The following is a 15,056-nucleotide window of genomic DNA, read 5'->3' on the forward strand; positions in this document are numbered from 1 at the left end:
GGAAAGGAGGGAAGGTGGCTGGTGGCTGGTGGGGATTCTCTTGGATTTTTTAATATTTTGACAGCGGGGAGTTCGAAGGAAAGGGATATTGGTGGCAGGGACATCAATATCCCTTTACAGTCCAGGGAGAAGAGGGAAAGCAGCAGGGACTTTTAAAAATTAGATTAAAGGGGAAGGAGGAATCTAGGAGGAAGGAGAGGCCAATCAAATTTAGGATTGTTATTGAATCACCTAGATTTGGCTGATCAGTTTAAGTGACTAGCACTGAAAATTGATACTAACTTGCTCACCCAGAATTTGGCCAACTAATTTTAGCCCCCTAGAGTGGACAGTTCTCAAGTGCTTTAATCTAGCTGGCTAAGGGCCTGATTTTCAAAAGCATTTATGTGCTTAAAACTGGGTTTTATATGTGTAAATGCACCTTACCCAAGTAGGTGGACTTTTGAAAATTGTTACAATATATGCTATTGAATTTCCATAGGTTTTACCCACATAAGTGCACTTTATGTGTCTAAATGGCTTTTGAAAATTGCTACAATAGTAATTACATTTGTGCACGTAAATCCTATTGAAAATTCACCTGTAAGTTATTACGCAGCTATCTAGATTCCTTTGAATATTTACACCTATTTGTACATTCTTAGAAATATATGCAGGTACTTAGGAATTTTCAAACTTTAAAAAAAAACCAGTCTATGCCTTTTATCTCCATGGACAAAACGGATAAATCAGTCACACAAATGGTTGACATCATCCTGATAGTGCCAGGATGAAAAAGTTCTCTTAGAGTTCAGAAAAACTGTTGCGTCCGTCGGTCCTCGACAGCTTCGCCTCGTTTGCCTCACCTTATTCACGGCTCCTCCCGCTTACCTGGGCAAGATGGCTACCACCGCGTCTACAAGCCGACCTCTCTGGCGTCCCCGGAACGGCTATGGTGCAGCCTTCCGCTATTTCTCCTCCCAGGTACCTACTAGGGTGCGCGCGCGCAACCCTCGTCTTTGTACCACCCTTGGCGCGAACCTAGAGGGCATTCCCTCATGCTGACGTCACGCCATCCGGGTATATTACCTTCACTCATTTGCTAGCTCCCCGAGTTAGCAAGGACTCAAATCCGTTCTTGTCTACACTACTCTGCCGCTTCTGTGCTGCCGCAGGAAGTTCTCTCTCTCTGCCCTTCGGGGTATATGCTAACCTGGGTACCCGCTCCTCGGGGGCCCTCTGCTTTATTTCAGGTGCCTTACAAGGAACAGGTGCTCGCTCCTCGAGGGCCTGCTCTCCCTGCCTCGGTGCCTGTACTTTCTACAATGACCTGGTGGAATCGCATATCAACAGCAAACACCTAGTGAGTACTCTAACTCTGTCTATCTCATCCACAGTATCTCCTTGCTGGGAGACCTGCTGCAGAACCTCCTGACATCATCTAGGAGAGAAGGGCTCCCTCTGCCGAGGTCTCTGAGACTGCCTCACTACTGCCACCTCTGGTGGTTCTATTCAAGCTATTTAATAAAAGAACTCTTGTGTTTGTGTAGTACGAGTCTAGCCCAGTGCTGTGGCTCCTCACGGGGCTCCTCCGCGTAGGTGTGGTCACCTCCACAGCACCCAAGGATCCACAAACACATAATTACAACAAAAGCTTCCTGTGAGTCTCCTTAGTCTTTTTCATCTACCTGTGAAAACGGATTCATTTTTGCTCTGTTCTCAAAGTTGCTTGTCAGATTTCTTTTTTCTGCATTCTTAATTTTTTTCAGATTTTTCTTTTTCATGAGTTTCATTAAAATATTTTTTATTTTCTTTAGTTTTGCCAGAATTTGAGTTTGGTTTAGCCTCTTATTTTTGCCATGTCAGACTTTTTGCCATGTCAGACTTTTTGCCATGTCAGACTTTTTGCCATGTCAGACTTCAAAAAGTATCCCTGTGATAGGCCGCGGTGGCATTCATGCTCTTTCTTATGCAAAGATTCCCGTGAAAGCAGTGCTTGGCATCGGTTTGCGCCTGTGTGTCCAGGCTGAGCGTCCATCTGGATCGCTTAGTTGGACGTCCAAATTTTGAGCATTCATAGTATGAGTGTTCAACAAAGTATATGCAGGAAAAGACAATGTGAGAGCCGGTTTTTGTGTTTTTGGTTTTTTTTTTTCCCCCAGCAACAGAGTCTGGATCCAGGAGAATGGTAATTTTCTGACAAAGCATTCCAACTCATAGTGGGCTGCTGGAGCTAGTGGATTCACACAATGTGAAGGTTCCTTATTTCTTCAGTTGCAGGTGAGATCCAAAGTCTCTGGGCATCGATGCTGTAGTGCAGGAGTGGCCCTTGTTGGGCAGGTTGGTTTGGAGGATCGAGAGGCACACGGAGATGGTGCTTCTGGTGGTTCATGACTGCCCAGAAGGCCATGGTATCCAAATCTGCGGAGATTGTTGTTGAGCTGTCCTCTCTGGTTATTGGTCCAAAGAGATCTGATATGATAGAGGCCTATTCTTCACAAGGATCCAACTTGATTCTTTCTTAGTGTGTGGCTCTTGAAAGGGCTCGGTTGCTGAAGTGTGGATATTCCACTGCTGTGATTTCCCCCTTGCTTCAAGCTCGGAAGTTCTCCACCTCCTTAGCCTATGTTCGGGTTTGGCGGAGTGTTTGAAGCTTGGTGTGCAGAACAAGGGAGTTTATCCTCATTCAGTTAAGATTCTACTCATTTTGGACTTCTTGCAGGATGGATTGATTAAGGGCTTGGCCCTTAATTCCTTGAAAGTACAGGTGGCGGCTATTGCCTGTTTCCTTGAGAGCCCATCCGGATGTGGCCCAGTTCCTGAAGGGGGTGAAGCATTTTCACCCTCCCTTGCAGTTGCCGTTGCCTTTGTGGTGCCTTAATGTGGTTCTGGATTTTCTGGCAGGTCCCACCTTTCAACCACTGTGTAGCCTATCCTTGAGGTTACTTACCTTGAAGACTGTTTTTCTTGTGGCAATTTGTTCTACACTCAGAGTTTCCAAACTGCATGCTTTCTTGCTGGGAACCGTTCCTGCAAGTGATTCCAGGGCAGTCCAGCTGCGAACCTTTTCTTCATTTTTGCCAAAAGTGGTTTTGGATTTTCACTTGAATAATTGATTTCCCTACCATCACTGGACAGGGAGAGAGATGTGGATGAATATAGTCCATTGCAGACCTTGGATGTCAAGCGACATCTCTTGAGGTATTGGAGGTTTCTAGACCTCTTAGGAAGACTGATCAGCTGTTTGTACTCCATGTTGGAGGTAAGCGGGCATCACAGGCTACAATAGCCTGCTGGATTAAGGAGGTTATCACAGCCACGTATGTGGATACTGGGCAGCCATTACCTAAGCAGGTTAGGGCTCATTCCACTAGGGCTCAGACAAAGCCATGGGTGGAGCTTCAATTGTCTCCCGTTGAAATTTGTTGAACGGTGACGTGGTCCTTCTTACACACTTTTTCCAAGTATTACCATCTAGATGTGCAGGCCAGGGAGAATGCAGCCTTCACGCATGCGGTGTTGGTTGGATCGCAGGCAGCCTCCCGCCCTCTTCGGGAGTAGTTTGGGTACATCCCCACTGGTTATGGATTAACCTGTCTGAATGCTGAGAAATTACTACTTACCTGATAATTTCCTTTTCTTTAGTGAAGACAGGTTAAGCCACCTTCCCACCCTTGGCTGCCGGTTTGTGGTTCGATTGTCGTCCTGAATGGCTGCATCTCCGGGGATAACTGGTGTCAGTTTCAGTCCCTAGATTAGTGATATTACACTTTTTTTCTGAGCTCAGTGTTTTCCTGTTGGCTGAGTGCTTGAGTGGTTATCTATTAATGGTTATAATCAAGTATTGCTAGTTTGTCCACAGTTGGTTTTTTGCAGAGAATACTGGCAGACTGATGGCAGAGCAGGGTATATATACCAGGCTTGCCTTGTTCGCCGCATGGTAGGTTGTGGTGGTGTGTTTGCGCATTTTTCCGCACCCAAGATTGCCCTCTTCAGTTCCGTTGGTTCATGCTTGTGCATCCAAGTTTGGGCATCTGGTTGTGTGCCTAGTTGGGTGCCTAATAGGTGCATAGGAATGCCTACCTGGGCACTCAGTTGTGCACATGCACGTATTTGTGTGCACTGTCTGAGTGTTCTGGGGGGAGCTCAGTTTGTGCGCTTATTAAAGCCCAATGTTGAGCGCCTTAATTTTGGGTGCCTAGTTCTTGCAGTGCGAACTCATCTGAGTGCAATATTGGCAGATGCCTGTTAAGGCATATTGACAGACTAATGGCGCCCATAGCAAAGAAGCCTAAGCTGTTTGCCCTATGTGTTGCTTGTCATATTCGGGTATCCCAGCCTGGCGTTCCCTCTAACTTGTCAGCGCTGTTTGAAGACTCAGGGAGAATTGCCTCTGTCTGATTTTACTAATCCCTGTTCTTCCCAGCCTGGTGCGGGAATGGATAAAGAGCTGCCAGAGGTGTCACCTGATTTTAGGACTCCCATAACTAGGTCATCAGCGGGGGAAGGTAGCACAGTGGGAATTGGTTCAATGCCCCCTGGTTTTGGCATGGATCCCTTTGTATTTTATTTGGTAGAATTTTTTTCAAGGACTGCAATCCCTTCTGGTGCAGTCCTTGGCCCTGGCCAATCTTGACAGGTCAGGATTGCAGGCTGCAGATTCCTGCACGCCTGGTGCTGTGGGTAAGCATTGGAATAAGCCTAGGTCTGTTGTGGGATCTCCCTGATAAGGGACCCTGATGACATGGATGAATTGTTTTAGCTAATAGTGGATCATTGGGGCCTTTTTGTTTCTGGACCTGCTGGCGACTTCTTGCAATGCAGTTTCCTCACTTCTATCGTTGGAGAGATCCAAAGTCCTTGGGCATCGATGCCCTCATGCAGGAGTGGCCAGAGGGCAAGCTGCTGTATGCTATCCCCCATGACCCATGTTGGGCAGAATTATTCGGAAGATCGACACTCACAAGGGGGATGGTGCTTCTGGTGGCACCAGATTGGCCCAGGAGGCCATGGTATGCAGATTTGTGAAGGCTCCTATTGGACACTCCCCTCCGGTTTCCGGAACACAGGAATCTGTTATGGTAAGGGTCTGTTCTTCACGAAGATCCAACTCTATTTTGTCTTACATTATGGCCCTTGAGAAGGCTCGCTTGGTGAAGCATGGATATTCTACTGCGGTGATTGCCACCTTGCTACGAGGAAGAAAGCTCTCCACTTCCTTAGCTTATGTGTGGGTTTGGTGCAGTGTTGCCAACCTCGCTTATTTACCGCGAGATTGGGCTTCTTTTTGTAGTCATTCGCGGGTTTTTCTTCCGATTCGCGGGTTGCTTTTAATTGGGCTATTTTTTCTGCCAGTCGCGTTTTTTTGGGCTTGTTGGGCGGGACTTGTGCTCTGAATCATGTTACAGTGATTGGCTGCTGCTGCTGCGATGAAGCCTGTCCATAGCAGGCGCACCCTACCCCTATATTGCAGCAGAAGGCAATCAGAGCACAGCTGCAAGCCTTGTTGATGCACACGACACATTTTGTGGGCAGACCCAGGCAGCACAGCAGCGCACGTGGGCGGAACGGGGAGGCCCCAGCGCAGCATTGGAGCACTACAGCAAAGGAATCCAGAGTGTGCAGCTACAGCCAGGTATCAGGAGGGAAGGAATTAGTATGTTGGGAGGGGGAAATGAGTGTGGGGGCCAGAAATGTGCTCAGAGGGGGGAATCAGTGTGTGTGGGGCCAGAGATGTGCTCTGAGGGGTTAGGGAGGGGGAAATGAGTGTGGGGGCCAGAGATGTGCTTGGAGGGGGCTGGGGAGAGTGGAATGAGTATGTGAGTGCCAGAGATGTGTTCAGAGGGGGGAATCAGTGTGTGGGGGGCCAGATATATGCTTGGAGGGGTTAGGGAGGGGGGAATGAGTATGTGAGGGCCAGAGATGTGCTCAGAGGGGTTAGGGAGGGGGGAATCAGTATGTGAGGGCCAGAGATGTGCTCAGAGGGGTTAGGGAGGGGGGAATGAGTATGTGGGGGCCAGAGATGTGCTTGGAGGGTGGTGGGGAGAGGGGAATGAGTATGTGAGTGCCAGAGATGTGCTCAGAGGGGGGAATCAGTGTGTGTGGGGGCCAGAGATGTGCTTGGAGGGGGGTGGGGAGAGGGGAATGAGTATGTGAGTGCCAGAGATGTGCTCAGAGGGGGGAATCTGTGTGTGTGGGGCCAGATATGTGCTTGGAGGGGTTAGGGAGGGGGGGATGAGAGTGTGGAGGCCAGAGATGTGCTTGGTGGGGGGTGGGGAATGAGTATGTGAGGACCAGAGATGTGCTCAGAGGGGGGAATCGGTGTGTGCGGGGCCAGAGATGTGCTCGGAGGGGAGAATCAGTGTGTGCGGGGCCAGAGATGTGCTCTGAGGGGTTAGGGAGGGGGGAATCAGTGTGTGCGGGGCCAGAGATGTGCTCTGAGGGGTTAGGGAGGGGGGAATGAGTATGTGGGAGCCAGAGATGTGCTCGGAGGGGTTAAGGAGTGGGGAATGAGAGTGTGGAGGCCAGAGATGTGCTCGGAGGGGTTAAGGAGTGGGGAATGAGAGTGTGGAGGCCAGAGATGTGCTCGGAGGGGTTAGGGAGGTGGGAATGAGTGTGTGGGGGCCAGAGATGTGCTCGGAGGGGTTAGGGAGGGGGGAATGAGTGTGTGGGGGCCAGAGATGTGCTCGGAGAGGAGAATCAGTGTGTGCGGGGCCAGAGATGTGGTCGGAGGGGTTAGGGAGGGGGGAATGAGTGTGAGGGGGCCAGAAATGTGCTCAGAGGGGGGAATCAGTGTGCGGGGCCAGAGATGTGCTCGGAGGGGAGAATCAGTGTGTGCGGGGCCAGAGATGTGGTCGGAGGGGTTAGGGAGGGGGGGAATGAGTGTGAGGGGGCCAGAAATGTGCTCAGAGGGGGGAATCAGTGTGCGGGGCCAGAGATGTGCTCTGAGGGGTTAGGGAGGGGGGAATGAGAGTGTGGGGGCCAGAGATGTGCTCAGAGGGGTTAGGGAGGGGGGGGGAATGAGAGTGTGGGGGCCAGAGATGTGCTCGGAGGGGAGAATCAGTGTGTGGGGGGCCAGAGATGTGCTCGGAGGGGGGAATGAGAGTGTGGGGGCCAGAGATGTGCTCGGAGGGGTTAGGGAGGGGGGAATGAGTGTGTGGGGGCCAGAGATGTGCTCGGAGGGGGTGGAAAGAGGGAAATGAGTATGCGAGGGCGTTAAATGCTATAAAAATAAAAAGTTTCAATCTCACGTGTTTTGGGCTTTTTTTGGGCTTGTTTTTTTGGAGAAAAGTGCTTGTTCTTTCATGAAAACCTGGCAACACTGGTTTGGTGAGTGTTTGAGGATTGAGGTATTCTCCTTCGTTTGGTTAAGATCATGCTCATTTTGGAACTTTTGCAAGATAGATTGCAAAAAGAGTTGGCCCTTAATTCATTGAAGGTACAGGTGGCAGCTCTTGCCTGTTTGAGGTCAGGTGAATGATGGACCCTTGTTGGCTCATCCAAATATGGCCTGTTTCTTGAAAGGAGTGAAGCATCTTCATCCTCCTTTGCTTAACGGTGCTGTTATGGAATCTTAATCTAGTTTTGGATTTTTTTAGCGGGCACTATTTTTTGGCTGATGTGTAACCATTCCTTGAGGTTATCCACCTTGAAAACGGTGTTTCTTGTGGCAATTTCTTCTGTGTATCTAGTATCTGAACTGCAGGCCTAGTCTTGCCGGGAGCTGTTTCTGAGTGACTCCGGGGGCGATACAGCTGCATACAGTTCCTTCCTTTTTGCCAAAAGTGGTCTTTGATTTTCACTTGAATTGGTTCATTTCACTGCCGTCTCTGGACAGGGAAAGAGATGCGGAGGAATATATTCTGTTATGGCCCTTGGATGTCAAGAGGCATATCTTGAGGTATTTGGAGGTTTCTAAACCTCTCAGGAAGACTGATCACCTGTTTGTTCTCCATGGTGGGTGAGCCAGCGTTGCGGGCTTCAATAGCCTGCTAGATTAAGGAGGTAGTCACGGCCGTGTATGTAGATGCTGAGCAGCTGTTACCTAGTCAGGGCTCATTCCACTAAGGCGCAGGCAGTGTCATGGGCAGAGGTTAAATTGTCTCCCATTAACATTTGCCGAACTGCAACATGGTTCTCTTTACACCTTTTCCAGGCATGCAAGCCAGGGAGGACGCAGCCTTTGCATGTGTCCTTTTGACTGGACCGTGGGCAGCCTCTCGCCCTGTTTGGGAGTAGCTTTGGTACATCCCACTGCTTCTGGATTCACCTGTCTGAGTGCTTAGAGAGGAGAAATTACTACTTACCTGATAAATTCCTTTTCTTTAGTACAGACAAGTGACTCCACCTTCTGGCCCTTTGCTGCTGAATGGTTGTGCTATGGTGTCCTGCGTGGCTGTGTGTTCCAGGGAGTATTGGTAAGTGTCAGTTCACTCCCTAGAGTAGTGTTGTTGCATTCTTTGTCTGAACTTATTGGTTTCCTGTTAGCTGAGTGCTGGAGTGGTTGTCTGTTAATCAAGTTTTTTTGTTAGTTTGTCCACAGTTGGCTTTTGCAGAGAATGCTGGTGGGCTGACGTCACTGCAGGGTTATATATATACCATGATGTCAACTTTGCTCCGTCTGGCTCACCTTTATTAATGTGTTTTATTCACACTTTCAAAAAAATGAAGCAGATTGGTAAGAAAAGATTTCCCTTGGCTAAATCTGTTGGCTTTGTCCCTTTAAACTATGACTATCTGTTTATTTAGTAATTTTGTTCTTTATAATAGTTTAAACCATTTTTCCCAGCACTAACATCAGACTTACCAGTCTGTAACTTCTTGGATCCCCTGTAACCCTTTTTAAGAACTGGCATTACATTGCCTCCCCTGCAATCTTTAGGTACTTAGCTGATTTTAATGATAGTTTACAGGTTATTCATAGTTGGTCTGCAAGTTCATTTTAAGCAGTCTGGGATTTATACTATCTAGTCCTGGTTATTTGCTACTTTTTTGTTTATCAATTTACCTTATTATATCTTCCAGGTTCACTGAGATTTATTTCAATTCCTCTAAATAATCACCTTTTAAGTATCACTTCTGGCATAGGTATCTGACTTACATCTTCCTCAGTAAAGACCAAAGCAAAGAATTAATTTAATCTCTCTGCTATGGCCTTGTCTTCCCCTAGTGCTCCTTTTAATCCTTTATCATCTAATGATCCAGCTGACTCCCTCACAAGCTTTTTGCTTCAGATGTCCTCCAAAGGTTTTTATTATGAGATTCTGCTTCCACATCAAGCTTCTTTTCAAATTCTCTTTTTGCTTTCCTTATCGGTGCTTTGTAACTAACTTGCTAGTGTTTATGCTGTTTCCTGGTTTTTTTTTTCATTCAGATCCCTTTTCATTTTTTGACAGATGTTCTTTTGACTAGAACAGCCTCTCACCTCACCTTATAAACATGCAGAATCCCTTTTCAGCACAGATATGTCACCACTGTCCACAAAGTGATGGCAGACCTATTAGTGCTGAAATTGTCTTGGCACCAAGATGAGTCCTATCACATCGTCTTATCTTTAATGCAAAAGATTCTATTGGTCATGCCAGTCCTAGTTCCAGAATCCACCAGCTGTGCATAAACAAATAAAGGTACTACCATAAGACAACCCTATAACTGATGAGAAAAAAATGATACCAAAAATATTTTTTGTATATGCTATTAAATTTAAAGAAAAAATGTCTTACATAGAGAAGAAGTGCAAAGACCAGAGGTTTAAAATCACACACTGCTATAGGCAGAAAGGAATCACTTCATAGACTGTTTTGTGACTATTAATGAAGGAATGCAGGGATTAGTAGTCTCCGATTGGCGATGAGTTAAAGATCACTTTTTAACCCAAGCAAGAAATAGTAGTTCAAATTCATAGACTTCTGCAAGAACTTCAAGCAGGAATATAGGCGACACCATTATCTACCCTTTCAGTAACAAGAAAATTGTGGGAGTGTGTTTTAATCCGTGCAGCAGTTTTTCATATTTCAAGTTAAAGTTCAGCATGTTATGTTTTGTGAGTGGATGTATGTACATCAGGGTTTATATTCCCAAATGGCCTGGCATTTTATGTAGGTTATAAATCACATTGAAACAAACATGGGTTTGATATTGTGGTATGTAAGATTTTAAATTTAAAAACAATTTTTAATTAGATATTGTATATAGGGCCAAGTCATATCAAGGTCTAGCTGCCACATCAATCAGTAATAGTGGAGTCTGTGTTAAAAAGAGCAAATCAGTCAAAAACACATTCAAATATGACTCCTACTAAAGATGCTAGGATGCTGGATAGTGCAGCCAATGTGTGGCTATGCTAAATTCAAGAATAGCTGCTCATCAGTTGCATATGGTCCAATATATGTACTCTTTTCTACAGAAGTTACAAACTTTAGCAGAAGCCCTTCTAATAGACGAGATGGAACAGTTCTTCCAGTGATTCAAGAAGCTGAGGAATGAGGCAAGCACCTTATCAGGTCAGTCTGATTTCCTATGACACTTCCTCCAGAACACTGGTAGTTACTATTGGAGGCAGAAGACTAGCTTGGCTGCGTGCTTTGGAAGGATGTGCCTGACAGACTGGCAGATGCTCATGTACAGAGTAAATATCTCTTCAGGGAGAAATTTAAGGAAGCAGTAGATATTAAAGATCACTGTGCTACCCTGCTCACCCTTTCAGCAGCCATTACAGAGCAACCTTCTGTTTTCAGAAAAATCAACAGTCTTAATCTGTAAAAGAGGCTATTATCTCGTACTTATGTGAGCTGTTAAGGACCTTGGATTATGCAGCATACAAAAATTTTATAATAAAATACCATTGTCTTCAACAGCAGCCAAGACTAAGGAAAAAACATAGCCTAAACATCTACAACAGATTCAGTCAAAATATAATTTGAGTTTTAACCACAGTATAGACAAATTAAACTTTTCTACTGGGAGGAAGACTGCACTACATTTGACCATTATGGTGCTTGATAACAGACTGCTGGGTACTGAAAGTTATTAAACAAGGATATGGATTAAATCTCAAATATTCTCCACCAAGCAACTATCTAGCAAAGTACTCCTTGGAGACCAAACAGCTCCTACTCCTTTAGCTTGCATCCCTCCTTGTAGCTAACAGAATGGAACTGGTTCTGCTACAAGAAAGAACCTGTAGGTTCTATTCCACTTATTTCTTGATTCCAAAAAATTGATGGTTTCTGACCCATCTTGGACCTCAGGAATCTCAAAAAATTCTTAAAGAAAGGAAAGCTCAGGATGAACTCTCTGGTCACTATCCTTCCCCAGTTAGAAAATAGTTGTCGTGCTTCGTTGGGTCTCAAAGATCTTGATTTGCAGTGCCCAGGGGAAATGTCTTTGCCTCACCATAGCAGATGGTCGCTACCAGCATTATATTCTCCCTTTCAGTCCCTCGGCAATACCCAGACTTTTTACAAGGTGCCTAGCAGTTATTGCTGCTCACATAAGACTAAACAAAGTTTTCTTTTTTCCCTACCTGGATGATTGGCTCATATCAGATTATTCCCTTCAAAATGCCCATTCTTACCAACTACAATTTAAAGAAATTCTAACCACAAATGCTTCCAGTCACAGTTGAGGAGCTCACTTGAGAGGCTTCTGTTCCCAAGGAACTTGGTTATTCAAAGAGAAGATGCTTATATAAATCACTTAAAGGTAAGAGCAATTTTAAATGCTTTAAAAGAACAATAAGCAAGGGGAAGTGAGTTCAACTGCAATGATTTGGAAATGGATGATTTTTCTCAGGAGTGTTTCTTCTTCTGCCTTCTTTCCCACAGACCAAAATCAGACAGCTGATAAGAACATAAGATATGCCATTCTGGGTCAGACCAAGGGTCCATCAAGCACAGCATCTTGTTTCCAATAGTGGGTACTTGCCAGGCACATCTAACTTGGATTGGCCAAACATTAAATAGATTTCAAGCTACTATTCCTTATTGATTAATAGCAGATTATAGATTTTTCTTCTAGGAACTTATCCAAACCTTTTTTAAACCCATTTGCACTAACTGCCATAACCACGTCCTCTGGCAATGAATTTCAGAGCTTAACTATGTGCTGAGTACAAAAGAACTTTCTTTGATTTGTTTTAAATGAGCTACTTGCTTACTTCATGGAGTGCCCCCCGCCCCCGTTCTTCTATTACCTGAGAAAGTAAATAACCGATTTATATTAACTTATTCAAGTACTTTCATGATTTTGTAGACCTCTACCATATCACCCCTCAGTCATCTTTTATTTATATTTATATATATATATATATATATATATATTTATTTTTTTTTTTTTAGATGTGGCGACCAGAATTGCATACGGTATTTACATATAACATAGGTTCTTGTGGCCTGGATTGGCCACTGTTGGAAGCAGGATGCTGGGCTTGATGGACCCTTGGTCTGACCCAGTATGGCATTTTCTTATTCTTATTTAAATGACGACTGAAAAGGACCAAATGGTCTGCCCAACAAGCTTATGCCAGTATCTGTTGGTCAGGAGGGTGGGGGTTTGTAGTTAGTTTTTTCTTTTTTTTTTTTTTTGGAGGTTTGTTTTTTTTTTTTATTTGCTCCATAAGACACACAGACATTTTCCCCCCACTTTTGGGGAAAAAAAAGTGCGTCTTATGGAGCAAAAAATACGATACATAAAATTCGTCAAGTATCATGCTGCCAATAAAATAGGGTTTATAAAACTAATAAACATTCTTTCTCATAATCTAGGTTCCCAGGAAGAGTCGCTAAAAAGTCATACAGCATTATTAAAAGCTTGCGCGAGCAGCCATGTTTTTAGTTGTTTCTTAAAAAGTTGTATACTAGCCTCTAAACTTATAGGCCTTACCCCACCGGGGTAAGGCCTATAAGTTTAACACTTACCCTCGGTCTCTCGCGGCACCGACCACGTGGCAGCCTCCCGATCCAGGCTGGGCTTCCTCCTCTCCTCCGGACCTGCCCCAAGTCTTCATCCAATCGGGGAAGCCGTTGTAGAGCAGCCAATCGGGGGACAGCCCTGATTGGAACTTTAAATCCCGGCACTGCTAGGCCCCGCGTGCTGAGCGTCACATGCCGAAGGAGTGCGACAAAGGGGCAGGCCCCTTTGTGCGCCCCTTCGTGCAGCCCCAAGTGCCCCCAGCAATAGCCTCCATCTCGTTTCCCCAAAAAGCCTTCTCCGTCTCCTCAAGCTTCTCTCGCCACCCGCTCTGCGGCTCATTTCCAGGACTCCTCCTTCTCCAGCTGTGTACGAGGACCGGACCCACAGACGGACAGAGACGGACAGACCACGGACGGACAGAGATGGACCACGCCACGCCCCCTCCCTCTAGCTCATCAGCCCATCCGGAGCTAGGCGCTCCCAGCGACTTCAGTAATCGGCAACCTCTATGTTTTAAAGCCCCCACCACCCCCACCCCCTCGGCGGCGTGCCCTTTCCCGGCGTGACTTATCCCGGTGTGCGCCCCTTCGTGCAGACCCGAGGGCTCGCTGGACCTTTCGCCACCACAGACCCCCTTGCCCTGGCATTTCTTCTTAGTCCAAACTCCTCCGGAGTACTGTCTCCACCCAGGACTCAACTGAAACCAACTCAGACTTCTCTACCAGCCTCCCATTCCAGCGACCCTCTGCAGCCACATTGCAGTGCTGCCCCGCCACCAACTAATCTGTACACCAGCTCCTCCCTCTTTGCCTTTAAACCTCCACCATTCCACCTCCAGCCTCCACGCAATTCCTCCTATCTCGTCCACTACTTTCGCCAGCTCAACATTCCAGTATGCATCCAGTTTTCCCAATCCCGATCCTTCAACACTGCCTTTCCTCCAAAGAAAAATCAACCAGGCAAGCTCAATACCGCAATTTAAAATCACTCACACCAATCCTGATCGCACCAATCACTCAACTACTGGGCTTCACCCTATGCTCATTAACATTATTCAACGCGCAATCTCTAACCAATAAATCCCTGATCCTCAGCGACTATCTCAGTGATGCTAAGCCAGATTTTTGCGCAATCACAGAAACATGGCTCAAGCCCTTCGATACTGCTATAATAAATCAATTACCCACGCATACCTATGACATCTTCTCCATTCCTCAACAGAATAAAAAAAAGGGAGGGGGAATTCTTTTAGCAGCCAAAAAAGACCACAGATTCTCTCAACACCCATTCAATTTAGACTCTAAACTTGAAATTGGCTTTTTCACATCTACCCAACTTCAAATCCTTCTCGTCTACGCCACCCCGGGCCTCCTGGAAACAGACACCTCCCCTCTTGTTGAAATAACCACAACTCTCCTCAATTTAGACGCTCCTGCAATAATTTTAGGTGATTTTAACCTGCATGTGGACAACCCCACACTTTCTCCCAGCTGCAAAGCCTTTCTCACTGCCTTCTCAGCCTTGGGATTCAACCAGATAGTTAACAAACCCATGCACAGGGCCGGTCACATCCTGGATCTTATCTTCGTCAACCCTGGCATCAAGCCTGCTTCTCACCCGAGTTGTAAAAAGGTCCCATGGTCCGATCAGACTCTTATTTCAACCACATTCTCGCTGAAAGAAACCATCACCCCACACATACCCTCACCTTCCTTTACTTACAGAAGATCATGTTCTTCTGAAGACCTCAGTAATCATTTGGCATCCCAACTTCATCTCATTGACCTCACTGATCCAAATACGGCTCTCCGCTCCTGGAACAATATCACAGAATCCACTGCCAACAAGCTATGTCCACTAGTAATAAGGAAATCGCACTCCAACTCTTCCAAAAGACAACCATGGTTCACTAAAGAACTTAGGAAACTAAAACAAAGCTTAAGACACAAAGAGAGCAAATGGCTTAAAGCCCCATGTGCCAGCACTTTGGCCTCCTATAAAGCTACCCTACATCAATATAAGGCCTCCACAATGAGATCCAAAAGGGACTTCTACGCCTCCAAGATCCATGACCTGGTCTTCGATGCAAAAGCACTATTTGCCTATGTATCTAATCTCACACAAATCAACCCCTGGAGATCCCCAGTAATTTAGCACAATCTAAA

At 46.0% G+C, this 15,056-nt stretch overlaps 1 protein-coding gene across 8 annotated transcripts in view; it reads left to right on the top strand.

The window, feature by feature from the left end:
• The window catches only part of DHX57 (DExH-box helicase 57), a 473,349-nt gene that overhangs the window by 354,240 nt on the left and 104,053 nt on the right, over positions 1–15,056 (top strand). The window contains exons 22-23 of one of the 8 annotated variants that reach the window (XM_029594379.1): positions 10,385–10,481; positions 11,526–11,643. The exons of 6 other annotated variants lie outside the window; for them this stretch is intronic. In XM_029594379.1, the coding sequence (XP_029450239.1) occupies positions 10,385–10,444 (60 nt within the window). In that variant the 3' untranslated portion in view covers positions 10,445–10,481; positions 11,526–11,643. Of the gene's footprint in view, positions 1–10,384; positions 10,482–11,525; positions 11,644–15,056 lie in introns of those variants that run through there. One more of the 8 variants, XM_029594378.1, reaches the window with a different exon arrangement.

Source organism: Rhinatrema bivittatum, chromosome 3 (assembly GCF_901001135.1).
Source record: "Rhinatrema bivittatum chromosome 3, aRhiBiv1.1, whole genome shotgun sequence".
NCBI classification, from domain to species: domain Eukaryota; kingdom Metazoa; phylum Chordata; class Amphibia; order Gymnophiona; family Rhinatrematidae; genus Rhinatrema; species Rhinatrema bivittatum.